Source organism: Nematolebias whitei, chromosome 15, assembly GCF_014905685.2.
Source record: "Nematolebias whitei isolate Nwh7 chromosome 15, NemWhi1, whole genome shotgun sequence".
In the NCBI taxonomy this organism is placed as follows: Eukaryota; Metazoa; Chordata; class Actinopteri; order Cyprinodontiformes; family Rivulidae; genus Nematolebias; species Nematolebias whitei.
Genome location: NC_056512.1, coordinates 42664416 through 42678921, shown reverse-complemented (window position 1 = coordinate 42678921; position 14506 = coordinate 42664416). Strand labels below are relative to the sequence as shown.

General features: G+C 40.0%; 1 protein-coding gene across 1 annotated transcript in view; it reads right to left on the bottom strand.

The window, feature by feature from the left end:
- The window catches only part of asic2 (acid-sensing (proton-gated) ion channel 2), a 183439-nt gene extending 176891 nt beyond the window's left edge, over positions 1–6548 (bottom strand). Inside the window, exon 1 of the mRNA XM_037689234.1 lies at positions 5856–6548. Coding sequence (XP_037545162.1) covers positions 5856–6548 — 693 coding nt within the window. The remainder of the gene's footprint in view (positions 1–5855) is intronic.
- Between the last annotated feature and the right edge of the window lie 7958 nt (positions 6549–14506).

The following is a 14506-nucleotide window of genomic DNA, read 5'->3' as shown; positions in this document are numbered from 1 at the left end:
TCTATCTATCTATCTATCTATCTATCTATCTATCTATCTATCTATCTCTCTATCTCTCTATCTCTCTATCTCTCTCTCTCTCTCTCTCTCTCTCTCTCTCCCTCTCTCTCTCTCTCTCTCTCTCTCTCTCGCTCTCTCTCTCGCACCCCACCATGGCAAGTTATCACTGTGAGTTGTGTCGATGTGTGGGTTGGGGGATGGGGGGCATCATCTGAGCTGTGCGCTCAACAACCGCAATTCAGTTTGGTAGGCATGGCGCTCGGTTCTGTTGACGAGGTGGGACGCCCCGCTTGTATAATGGTAGGGGAAGTACCATGTATTCTTATTCAGCATGGTAATGATATATTTGATCAACAGACACTCATTGGCTTTGATACTCACAGCTGGCTTAGATGATAGTGATGAAAGTAAAGAAAGTGAGGAGAATGTGTGTTTATTGTAATATACATCATTATTGCAATATTAAACAATAACATTGTTTGTTACAATGATGTGACAAACAATGTTTGTCTATAATCATGTAGCTCTGATCTAACCAGGACTGATTCTAGTGTTTCCATGTTTACTCAATCGACCAAACAGAAATAACTTATTTAGTTTTACTATTTTATAAAACAATGTCTGCGATTGCAATGCAATTGTCCGTCTGTCTGTGTGTAGGTCTGTGCGTAGGTCCAACCGTCTGTGTGCAGGTCCAACTGTGCATAGGTCCACCCCCCTGCGTATAAGTCCATCCGACTGCGTATAGGCCCATCCGTCTGTACATATGTCCATCCATCTTTGTGTAGGTCCATCCATGTGGGCGTAGGTCCATCACTATGAATGCAAGTCTGTCTGAAAGTCTGTTTGTGCATAGGTCCGTCCGTCTGCATATAAGTCCATCCAACTGCATATAGGCCCATCCGTCTGTGCATATGTCCGTCCATCTTTGCGTAGGCTAGAGAAACGGTGTAGGAATGGAATGTTGCTGGTTTGTCTCCCTGACCAAACAGGAAGAAAATGTGGCCAGGTGTGGCTTTATTTGATTCTTTTCTTCTCCACTCTTTACCACATCTGTGGTAGATACATACAGATGGACCTGCATTTAGACAGATGGACTTACTTGCATATGAACGAAGTTACATGCAGACAGACAGACCTACACACAGTCAGACCTATGCGCAGACAGATGGACCTTCGTGCACACAGAAGGATTTACATGCAGACGGACAGACTTACACACAGATGGTTTTGCACACAGACAAACAGACTTGCATGCAGACAGACAAACCAGACAGACAAACCTAAGAGCAGACAGATGGACCTACGAGCAGATGGACAGACCTATGCGCAGACTAAATGACTTACATGAAAACAGACTTACACGCAGAAAAAAAACTGACTTACATCAGAATCAGAATAAACTTTATGTGCATACTTTACATGCAGAGAGACATACACGTAGAAAAGAACAGACATACACACAGACCTACATGCAGACTGGACCTACACTCAGTCTAACCTCCTTTCCTCAGCTGCTCCAGTTTGATAAAGTTTGAGATTTGACAGAAACGCTCAGACTGATGTTGATGTCCATCGATTTCCCTCCTATCCTGCAGTATGAGTTTGTTCAGACTGTTTTGTACAAAGAGCAGGGACGATGTAAGCATGGACATATGTCAATTGAACGACTGCTGTAATGATCACAAGACATGTTATGATTGTAGAACAAGGATCTGCTAATTTCCATTTCAGCAAGCAACCTGGGTCTGCAGCACCCTTTATCAGCTTAATGACACTAATAAAACAGTTTGTCACCTGCACAGGTTAAATAATCAGTAATCTCATAAACCAATTATTTTATACCTGTGAACCAGGGCACTTTACAGCCTTTTAAATATAACAACAATACCTGTTAGTAAAATACTTGTGTATTTCAGTATTTATCCATGTTTAAAGAGAGAGCAACAATTTGGTTCATGTTGACTAATCCGAACTGATTTCCCACCCATCCATCCATCCATCCATCCATCCATCCATCCACCCACCTACCCACATATCTATCCACCCATCTATCTACTTACCTACCTACCCATCCAACCATCCATCCATCCATTTATTTATCTTTTTTTTTTTCTACAGATACAGTACAACCATTTAAATTGATTTTGATGAATTGGAACACAGTATATTGTATCTGATAAAAAAAAAACTACAACATTTATTACATTTGTATCAACAAAACTATAAATACGAAGAAAACCTTCTCAAGCCAATCTGTCAGAGTGGTGTGCAGTGTTACTTTGTCGCTGCCGTTAGAAGATTTCTCTGTAGATACAGTTGATACATCACAGCAGTATGACGCTCCCTGCCCAGAGTGTGATTAGATGCTGCTCTAAAACTCGGAGCACTGTTTAATTTGTCATTGCGGGTGCAGTTATCTCGTCCTGGACGGAGCTCTGGGAAGCAGGGTGGAGATGTCTATCTGCTCCACATATGGGAGCTCGGCTCGCATTTGTGTCATTTACTTTTACTGAGGATGGGGTGAACGGTTTTCCTCGCCTTTGGCACGCTTCTTCTGCTCTGTCATCCTTTCACTGATGGGTCTCGCTGCGGGGAAGCTGGGAGTACATCACTATTGGAAATGTGGGAGCAAAATAGACCATCATAAACTACAGCTCGAACCTAATAGATTTATCGATTTGCCAGCCTGCTACTAGCTCTATATGACACCGTAGATTCAGCACATGAAACCCTACTGCTCAAGGGGCACGCCAGAGTTATGGGACCTATTTGTATTCCCACCAAGACACCATTGTCTCTTTGCCATCTCTCATTTCCAACCAGTAGTCATCTGTTTTTCTTCTTCACCCCTGAAGCAACTCACTGCTTGGCAGTTCAAAGCATTCTGGGTCTAAAACCAACTCATATCAAAACTAGATTTCACACTCTCTCTCCAAGATAATAAAGCATCCCATCATGGGAATTTACGCCAACTGGTCAAGCATGCTCATGTTTATTTAGGTCTTTGTACCTGTGTTACCCACATCCCATTTAGTGTGCTTTGTTGAATGTGTTTTTGGTGTCAGCATGACGGTGCACTAAATGCAGGGAGCATTGGGGAGTCTTTGCTGGCTTGCAGCAGGAAGCTAATGAGATTAGCAACACCTCTGAGGTCCTGTTAACTTCACGAAACTCCCTATAAGGTAGAAGACAGCGAGAAAGACCAAAAGAGTAGAGCATCAGTGTAGCTCTAATCAGTGCAGTAAATCTGATAAACTGTCCATGTAACAAGAAAACTAAAGAAAAAGTGCTGAGCAATGAATGACTGATGGGATGAAATGATGTGACAACTGAGTTGGTAAAGCTAAAAAAAGAGGCAGAACGCAAGCTTAAAGTTAAATGTAACAAAAGGTTAGATAAAAGCTAAAGTAAGTAGCCTATCTAAAAACTAAATGTAAAAAAGTGGTAGCTAAAATCAAAAAAATTAAAATAAAAAATAGCACAATCGTAGATAAAAGTTTGATAGTTGTGAATGAAAAGAATATGCTATTAATTTCCAAGAACCTTTAGTATATTTGTACTAAATGAAAATAAATGTCATACTTATGAATCCAAAGGTGTTAAACTATGTGCAAATAAGAATGTTTAATTTGACTACTGGGTCATGAGCCATTTAGTTATGGCTTCTGTTCTGGATAATTGTGCCTGTAAAATAAAGTGTATTATTATTATAATCTGGCAAGTGTGGGTCATGGAGATGCATCGGTTGTATGGCTCTGGAGTTTGTGCACACTCTGTTCATGAGAACCTCAGAGAGGCTAATTGGCTTGCACAACTTACTAAGGTTTTATAAACCCTGTGCTTTGTTAGGTCTGGTTTGCAGGTCCTACAGACCCACTGAGTTCTGTAGAAGCCGCAAACATGCTATGTGAGTTCATTGTTTCTCATATATTTTTCTTTTTCAATAAATCGCCACGGAAGACAGTTGGACTTGTTTATTTATTGAGTCCACTTTTTTTATTCTCAGAAAATCCATACACATTCTAAATTTCTAAATTAATAAACACAAGAAGCAAAAAGTAGAGTCAGTGTGCAGAAACAGATTTGAAAGAGAATGTTTGTTTGTTTTTCAATGTATTTTTTTGAGGAAAGCATTGAAGCTATTCAATTCATTCATAGCACTCACGATTAATTGACATGGGGTGTTGGCTAAAATAGCACAAAAATCAATTAATATGCAACATTGAGACGTATTGAATGTTAAAAATACACTTGACACACACCTTTCATTCTCAACTTTCAAACCAACACACGTTTCACTCTGGAAATACATCTTCATCTGGGATACACTTGAATGAACATATTTTACTTGACAAAGTGACCCGAGATAAAACAAACAACACAACCACACCTACTGCAAACGCGAGGCCTGTATCTAAACTCAACCAAGTAGGAAAATGTCTCCCTTCGTACTGCAATTATTGCTGTTATTCACACGGTAGCAGAGTGATGAACCTCTTCTCGTTTCTGTCCGAGCTAAAAAAGACAAGACAGAGAGGACGGAAAGAGCAGCACTCCCCACTGAGCTGGAGAAACAAACAAAAATCATCCGACTGCACCAAATCAAGTACGTACAACAGCAATCCCTGACCATAGACTGTGATTATGATTGTACAGTAAATTATTGATTTTAGAGGAAAGAAAGGGATTATTTTATTTTGTTGTGTGATATCAGGAACAAAATTCCTGACACCTTCAAATGTAAATCAGAAGCTCACAGGCCAAAGTTTGTTTATGTCCACTGAGGCAGATACAAGAAAATCTTCCTTAATAAAGCTGAAAACACACCAAAACAATAATGGCATGCTCCCATTACTGCTTGGCATTCAGAACAGTATATATGTTTATTGAAACGGCTGTGTTTTATATGTGGTTAATGCCATGGTCTTGTCATCCTGAGGTTGCAGGTTTGAGTCCAGTTTGAGTCAGGAAGGGTATCTGGCATAAAACAACTTACAAATCTTTCATGCAAGTTTGCTCACTGTGGCAACCCCTGAAGAAGGGAGCAGCCAAATGAAACTTACCTATATTTATTTGTTACAACATAGGTGCAGGAAAATAACACACCAACATAAATAAATGAATGAATCAATGAAAGGTGTGAATTACTTATATAAGCAAGATATATTGGGCTCTGTATTTTCATTTTAGTCAGTGTGTCAGTAACTATTCCCATGTCTGCCAATTATCCCTCTACTGAAAACATTATGCATTTGATACGTTTCTGCAAAGAATAATTTGCATCTCTGAAGCATAAAAACCCGTCTAGTTTGACTTCATCCAATTATCATCGGAAACCCAACAAAATAAAGGTTTAAACACAGAACTATAACGCAACTGGAAAACAATCCCATAGAATGAAACTGAGCCCAGGCTCTTCAAGAAAACCTAGTGGCACAGCTCCACCACTCCTTTATGCCACTTTCTGTAGACGTTTGTGTTTAAATTACCTCAGATACAAGCAAATTGTGTCTGCCTAAACAAAGCTGTCAATTGATTTTGAGACTGATGAGTAGGTACGTAATGGTTGCATTCAAACATGTTGCTCACTGTGCTTTTCTGTAGGACCAGGTGGACATTAGCACGTTTTTCATCTCTCAACTCTCTTGTCATCCATCTCCAGGCCCAAGGAAAAGTGTTACAATAAAACAAAGGATTCATACTACTGCAGAGGAAACAGCTGTGATGGAACAAACACTGCAAGGAAAGATGAGTGGGCACACATATCTAGATTGCAATATCCTGACACTGTGGTTGTCTTCCTGAGTGTTTGACCAAAAGAAAAAGAAAAATAAAGAAGAAGTTGGACTTACAGAGGAGAAGTTGTGGGCTCCGCAGGGCTCTCCTTTGTATTTGCACGAGAGAAGCATTTCATCTAGCTGGTGGCTCAGTCGGTCCATAAACTCCAAGTTGGTTCCTTCAAAGTTTCTGGGTGGCAGGAATAGCTTGAAGTCTGACAGTTTTCTGAACCAGGCCAGATGGTCCTCCTGCAGCAGGTCCAAAACCATGGGCCTGACTGTCCGGTTAGCCAACAGCAGGCCAAGCCAGTGGCCAGCAAAATACAGGTCACTCTTTGTAAGTTTGTAGAGGCGAATAGGATTATTGTTGCAGATAGTGACAGCAGGGAAAGCCAGTTCTTTGGCCCATTCGGTGTGAACTCGTGTGTATGTGGGAAAAGAAAGCCAGTGAAGTAGACGGTTGGAGGACCAGGATAAAAGCAATCCCAGGGAGGTGCAGAGGGCCAGTAACCAGAAGGCCCTGCGGCCAACAGAGCCACCGGGGACACAAACATGCCGCAGGCCGTGAAGACGTGTCCTTGACAGCAGAGTGGATGTGACCTGAGCCAGTGTCGGCTTCGTGTGACGCCGCTTACGACCCTTTCTGATCATGGCCGGGGATCCCCTCCGGAGACAGTGCCCCTCCAGGGCCATGGCTGCCCACAGCGCTCCTACAACTGCAGGAGAGGCTTCATTTCCCAGCCAGGCCTCAGGGGCTGGGACCCACATGTAGCTCCAGGACAAATCCACTACTGTAATCTACCCGTGGATATGCATTTGCCTACTATGATCCCATGCAGACTCAACCACAGTGTCCCTGTACTCAGTGAAAGTACACTCACGTGTGTCTTGAAGTCCTCTCTGGTGCAGGAGCCGTGATGAACTCAGCAGATGCTACTTGTTGGCTTTCTTTCCATGTTCTCCAAATCTGGGAATTTCTCCAATCATCCAACTCAACAGGGGAAGAAGAGAAAAATCGGAGTAAAATACGCTCCAAGCAAGGTATCTTCTACATGAATGAGTCCAGCGTCCATGGCAGTTAGTGAGACAGTGAACAAGAGATGATGAGACAGAGAGCAAAGAGGACGGGGCAGGAGAGGAGCAGGAGAAAAGGGAAGAAATAAAAACACAAAACGTGAAAATAAATAGAAATACAAAGATGACTGTGGTGTGGGTTTGGTTGGTCAATGAGAGCTTGGCTTGTTCCAGATTCTCTTCTTGTAGGCTGTAACTATGTGCTTTGGAGCTGTACTGACTCTCAGAGGTGTTTTGTCAGTAAAACTATGCAATCACTTCCATGTCGATATTAAGCACAAAATTTATTTCACACATGTCTCCAAAGCTCAGTAGTTTTCTGTCCCACTTTTCACTCAGATGGTGTTTTAGGCACCTTTACGGACAACAGGGTAACTTCATCGTGTCGTGAAGCTGCTTCTTACACACGGTCAGTTACAACACATTTGTACATGAAGTAAAATATACTCATGCACATTCATGAACACGCACAGTGCTTTTCCTGCAGGACACCAGACCGAGGCTAACCTGTTATGTGAAAATTTGATCCCAGTGTTGATCACTACCGTTTATCCATCTCCCGTCAGTCACTCTTCCTCCTCTTCCAGTCTAGTTGTGCTCTCCGACTCAAAGACATCATCTCTCGTTTTGGTATTCCTCTTATGTCTCCGCTCCTCCTTCTAAAAACACTCACTCCAAATCAAATCTATCAACTTGCCTTCATGCTCCTCCTCTTCTTGTGTTGTGTCAGTTAGGTCCTGTAGCCTGGGCTCCCCCTTCTCCTCCTCCTCTTCTTCTTCTTTCCCACTTTCTGTGCGCACTCTCGTGCTTCTCTCCTCGTCAGAAAAGGGCTCTCAGTGCGTTTTCCTCGCTCTGTGTCCTTGTCTTCCAGCTTTCTCCTTCTCCCTGCTCTGAATGACTTCTCTTCCTTCTGTGATCGCTCTGTTTATCCCGCCTCCCTCTCTCACGCATTTTCCTCCTGTTTTGAGGCAGCTTTCCCCCCGTCGCACCTCTTCGGCTCCTCCTGCACCGCAGCTCTGTCCGTGCAGCCAGCGAGCCCGTCACTGATGAGAGCGCCTGTCTCTCTCTGCGTGCTAACTCGCACCGTCCTTCGCCCCCTCTGTTTGGCTGCTGCTGCTGCTGGGTAGCCACAGAACCACGAGAATCGGCTGTTTGCACACAGGGCACAACAGATATACCCACATTGTTATTTATTTTTCCAATTGGTGCATTGAAATTTATTTTGGATTAAACAAGTTGTCAGCAGATATGAAGTTTAAAGTAATACAATACTGTAAAAGTTTAAGATGCGGTCAGTGATTATGCCTTATGTTTTGATATTTGACTATTACTTTCTGACTAAATTGGCCCTGATTTTGGTTCTATTGTGCAACTGTTTAACTCCATTTTGGTGGCTGTTGTTCCAAACTGATTAACTTTTAAATTGATAAATGCGCAGTAATTTCAAATCTTTGCTAAGGGAAGTGGAAGGGAAGTCCGACATTGTCATCAATGTATGGTCTCATGCAATGGCAAAATTAGTTATCTGCATTTAACCCATCACACATGAGATACACCCAGGTGGAGCAGTGGGCAGCTATGTGAGCGCCCAGGGTGCAATTGGGAATTGGGTGTCTTGTTCAGACACCACGGCATGTGGGAATGGCTGGGAGTCGAACCGTGACTTTCTGGTCCCCAGCCGGCTGTCCTGCCTCGACCCCATAAGACATTGAGCCTATTATTGGCTTCACAGATCTTTATTGTCGTTCCACCACATGTACAATTATGTACACAGGGTCCCAGTTACATCCAACAATAAAAATGTAAAAGAAAAACAATGATAACATCTAAGATATGAAGTAAGAAAAACATTAACTAAAAATACACTAAGCACGAATAGCATAAAAACATTATGTCGAACAGCAGCACGAACATGAACATGAGTCTGTGTGAGCAGATGAGCACGCATGAACACATCAACATGAAACAAATCAGCAGCAACATGAAACAGATCAGCAGCAACATGATGTGATTTTTCACAGTGATTATTCTGGTTAGAGATTCATGAGTCTAACAGCCTCAGGGTAGAAGCTGTTCCTCAGTCTAGTGGTTCTACACTTAATGCTCCACAACCTCCTTCCTGAGGGGAGCGGGACAAAAAGTGTGTGTGCTGGGTGAGTGGGGTCCTTCATGATGCAGATCCCTCTTCCTGCATCTGGAGGTGTAGATGTCTGTGATGGTGGGGACACTGACTCCAACATCTTCTGTGCAGCCTTCACCACTCTCTGCAAAGCTTTTCTTTCTGCAGCTGTGCTGCCTCCATGCCACATAATATATTATTATGAGAGTTCAAAAAGTTGGAAAAGAATGCAGGAAGATGAGTGACAAAGTAAAAGTCAGAGCAGGCACAACTGCAGCAGAAATCAGGAGGCAAAGAATGAGCAACAATCAGAGCGCCAGCGGCTGATAGTGATATTTTACCAGATTAAGCTACTTGTACAATCTAGCTCTGAAAAGCAGAGGAGTAAATGCACAGAAAAAATAAAAAATAAAAGACCGTAAGACACCATTAAAGTAAGCCAGCTGAATAATGGGAGCACATTGTTTCGTAAGATAAGATCGAGATAAAATTGTTCAGCTCAGATGTTTTACAACAAATCTGGACCCCGGTCAGATCCACCACTGTCAATGTGTATTAGTACAAGTACTAAGATTTGAGGACAGTACTTGCCAATAATGGGTACAACAACAGTCTTTTCAAACAGCACCCACTGGTGATCGGTGAGTTTTTGGTGAAGCTTGCGTTCAGATCTGGATATTTTCAGGTTCTTCTTATCTTCAGTGACAGAATCAGCTGTTCCTAGCAAACTTTTGAAATATTTTATATAATAGCTGGTGTTGAAAGTGCTAGATTTAATATCTTCTCTTGAGAACTTTGATGAAAATGCAGTCAGCTGTATTTTTGTTGCCATCGTTCACTTTGAAATGCCTCCACGTGGCTTCTCCGGGTGGTGGCGTTTTTGGTGTGTTACCGCCACCATCAGGTTATGAACACAGATCAGTACAGCCAACTCAATAAGGAAAGATACAACTACCTTCGCAACTGAGAGGTGAACATCACGCTGCCATAAAGTGGTGTTGTACGGACCAACACCCAATACTATTAGTGCTTATGGTGCAGCCTCATGAAAATATATGAAGACAAAGCACGGAGGGGGGAGTGTGGTGATTTAGAGTAACAAAAGAGCAAACATTGTTGGAGAGACAGATTTTACACAGATGTGGATATACTACGTAAAAAGTTGCATAATCTATGTTTATTTTCAGAAATATAACTTTTTTTCCCCAGATCAAAGTAGGAAAAATGTCTGAAGATGTAGCAGATGATTGGCTTTATGATTTGCACATCGGTATAGGACTGTCCTCCCTGCATCAAAAACAAAAGTTATTATAAGAACCTAAATCATATTGCTATTATAGTAAACATTTAGGCTTATCAGTACAAATACAATACAAAAAATCATAAATGACGAGTTTTCTGCCTTACCTGCAGGACAGACAATTTAAATTATTGTATATTTATTTTGTTACATGCACTTTTCATCTTTTTAGACAAGTTGAAAACTTGTTAAAAAATTGTGTGTGCGTGTGTGTGTGTATATATATATATATATATATATATATATATATATATATAAAGAGATAGATATAGAGACAGACAGACAGATAGATACAGTAGATATAGATGAAAGAAAAACAAATAACGTAATATTTTTACAAATAAAAATGTAATTACTAACACCACAATGCAAATTGGTTGAGCTCTCATATGAACATTGTTTTATTTAACACTTTAACTTTAAGAAAGGTGCAGAAGAAAATATATTCTTGTTATTCAAATATTCCTCACATACTCAGAAGAATAACCACAATCATGATTACATTGATTTATGTAATAAAATTAAATGAGAGCTGTGCGATGTCTATGCACTTTTGTTAAAAGGGTTTTAAGGTATTATTTCAGAGTTAAAGCTATAATTATTAACATTTATAAAGATTTAATGGTGGATGAATGTGCAAAAACCCATCAGCTGCAGATCAATATCTGTCCAGTTCAGAAGAATTAGGTGATTTTCATCACAACAAAAAAGATGAAGGCTCTGACTCAATCAGATCCAATTCACCCGGTGCTGAATTCCTCTGTTTGATATAAAGGAGACCAGTTTGTCCCTGACAAGTAAAAAAGGATATTTGTTGATTTTTTTTTTTTTTTTTTTTTTGATTTCTTAATTAAAACTCCCTCTGGCATGTCTGTTACTTTAGATAAAGATGGGGAGAAGGGAAGTTATTCGTGTTTTATCAAAGCCTGCAGTTTGTGACAGCTCTGAATATGTATCACATGTATAGTTTGTATATATATATATATATATATATTTAGGCTGGTTGTTCATAAAAAGAAAAAGTTACATATCTAAAATTGTGCAATATTGTTTTTAAACAAATGTGTGTTGTGTTGTCGGTGTTCTGCAACAAGTCTGTTTCTCTTATATTTTAATATAAATGCATAACATTGATGCTAAAATTTGTTATAATTAAAATAAAACCCATTCAGTTCTCCTGTTTCAAACGACATCGCCCATATAAATCCAAGTTAGTGTGCTTGAACAGACCATAAAGTCACACCAAAGACGAAAACTAGAAGTGAAAAAATAAAAACACAAGTACATTTTCATGTTTAATTCACATCAGTCCAAATTACAAAACAGAAACGGAGAGTTGTGATGTCAAATGCACGCACACACACTTATTTCCAACAATCACTGTGTTACAGTGGGATACGCAGAGACAAATACACACTCGGAGCCTTCAGCTGGATCCAGAGGCAGCCTTCCAGATCCACAGGCTGAATAATTAGCTTAGAGACATAAAGAGGGTTTCTCGGTCCAACTATGCAGCCAGTGTAAAGAACACCTCAAAGCCTTAACGTATTCAATTTGCAATCCTAAAGCTTGTGGGAAATCATAGATTAATTAGGGGTACAGCCAAGCCAAGCGTCAGATACAATTACACAGCAGCCTCTTACTGCGGAGCCGTGGCATTTATATTCATGTATGTTTTCATCTGCGGCGCTCTCCAAGATCAAAGGACACTGCAGTAAACCGGCTGAGATGGGGAATAAAACCACTATAAATCGTTCACAGGTTCATGTTGGTGAGGTGTCGAAGGTTTTAGGGAAATCCGAGGTAAAAATGTTAAACTCAAGGACGACGTGGAAAAACTTCAGTTTGGTGAGTCAGCAGCTATAACTGATTACAGAGGATTAAAGTGTCACACCCTTCTGTACCTGCAGGTGAATAAATGCAGCTGGATTCAAAATGACAACGAAACTGACACTTTGTTGAGGATTCTATGAAGTAAATACTGTTTTATTTTTAATATGGGGGGAAAACGCCAAACAAAAAGTTTTATCTTTGATTTCTGTTTTTTAATTTGTTTTGCAAAATGCTGAATGCTAAAAATATATAAATAAAAGTGTATTTGAAAGCTAAAAACTGCAAAGTCATAGCTAAAAGCTAAAATTAGGCAATAAAAGCTAAAAACTGCAAAGCAATAGCAAAAAGCTAAAATTCTAACATACATTAGTAAATGGCTAAAATTAAAACTGTAGTTAAAGCTAACATTTCTAAAGTACATATTAATGCTAAAACTAGCTAAATGGCAGACATAAGAAATAATAATAAATAAATGTGAATATTAATAATAAGTACAAATGTAATTAAATGTGAAAATAAGCAAAACCGTAACTAAAATGTAAATATAGAAGAACTTTAGCTATACGATAAAACCAGAAACGGTAGCTAAAAGCTAAAATTTGTGAAAACAAAAGCTAAACCCTCCTGAAACCATAAAAACAGTACGTAACAAGACCTAAACCTAACAAGACTGTAGATGACTTTAGACTGAAATGTTTAGATAAGGTTAGATGATTTTTTTGTATTTATTAAAAGTCTGTATTTATTGTACTGTTGCGTATCTGCACTGCGTTGTACTGATTTTGCACTTTATGTTGTGTTGCACCGTGATCCTGGAGAAATGCTGTTTCGTTTCAATATGTACTCGTACGTAGCTGAAATGACAATAACTGACTCTGATATACTAGTGGCATTATTAAAAGCTAAAATTATTAGAACAGTAGATAACAGTTAAAATGAGCAAAACTGGAACTAAAATGTAAATATAGCAAACCCTACCCAAACACCCATGTCGTGTTGATACCGAAGATACAAACAGATGATGACATGCACAAGTTAGATGCTAAAAACTGGAGAAGAATCAGCTTCACACCTTTAATCCAGCGCACTCCCTCAGTACCAGCAGCTAAAGTCAAAAGAATAATGAGCGCAGTTGAAGGGTTCATAGAGCCATGATGAGAAGCTTTTCTGTAGTCTGACAGTGAGCCTTTGTTGGGCCTTGTCTATCATCTCCGAGTCACTGCTGCAGATAATAACACGCCGAGCTCGGTCAGCTTTTGTGACCAGAACGCTGCTAACATTAACAAATTACCCATGGGTGGATTCACCGCAGCATTCTTAACATTACAGGCGGAGAGTGCAGCAGTGCTCATCAGCATTGTTTCATTTTCTCCTCAGTATTTAACCTCAAACCCTCAGCTCGCTGTGCATCAACATAAAGAATCTCTTTGGTGTTGCTGATGCAAGCGAAACTGTCCGGCTGCATTTTCCTCCTGCAGATGATGGTGTCCTTGGTTTATGGTTGCATCTGCTCTGGTAATCCATAAGTGTCATGTTCAACACGCTCTATATTAAATCCCCACCACACTCATCTGCTGTAAGCATTACAGGCCACTTGGGGAAGACTTTTTAAAAATAAATGAACAATATGTGAAGTGACTGTTTCCGTTGGTTTTGTAACAAACAACTTTGTCGTTAACTTTTGACGTCATTGCTGCTGTGTTGCCACAACAATGCTGCAAACTTCAACTCAGCATGATTGATAACATTCATAAATTAAAGCGTTGGTATTTATGAAGGAAGAAATATCACCTGCAACCTTATATACGAGACTGAGGTCAGGTTATGATGAGGAATGATCAGGTTGTAGTCAGTTTGGTCAAACCTTGTAAATGACGTGTGTTTGTGCGGAACTGTTAGCACTCTGAGGTTGTGTTGGGAATGATTCTCTGCTACCACCAAAACAAAGATTAACTCTGTATTTGTAAAGATTGACTGAGTCATGGCCATTCTGGTGTTGGCAAATATGGATTCTCTGTGGTGGCCATCTTGAATTGGGCTGACTCCAAAACCGACTCAGTTGTACATGAAATTACAACTTTTCTGACACCAAAGTTCATGCTCATTAATGCAGGTATAAATGCAACAATGTCCAGGCAGGTCATCTGGATGGTTTATTTTCTTGTTGAGATGTTTTTCCAGCCACGTATTGCTACTTGTACCAACTTTTTTGGGATTTGTTGACACTGTGAAATTTTGAATCAACATATATTTCCTTTAAAATGTTACATTTACCCAGATTAAACTTTTGATCTGTCATCTATGTTATATTACGAATTAAATATTGACATTTGCCATCTCCACATTATTGCATTCAGTTTTTATTCACAATTTGTATAGTGTCCCAACTTTTTTGGAATC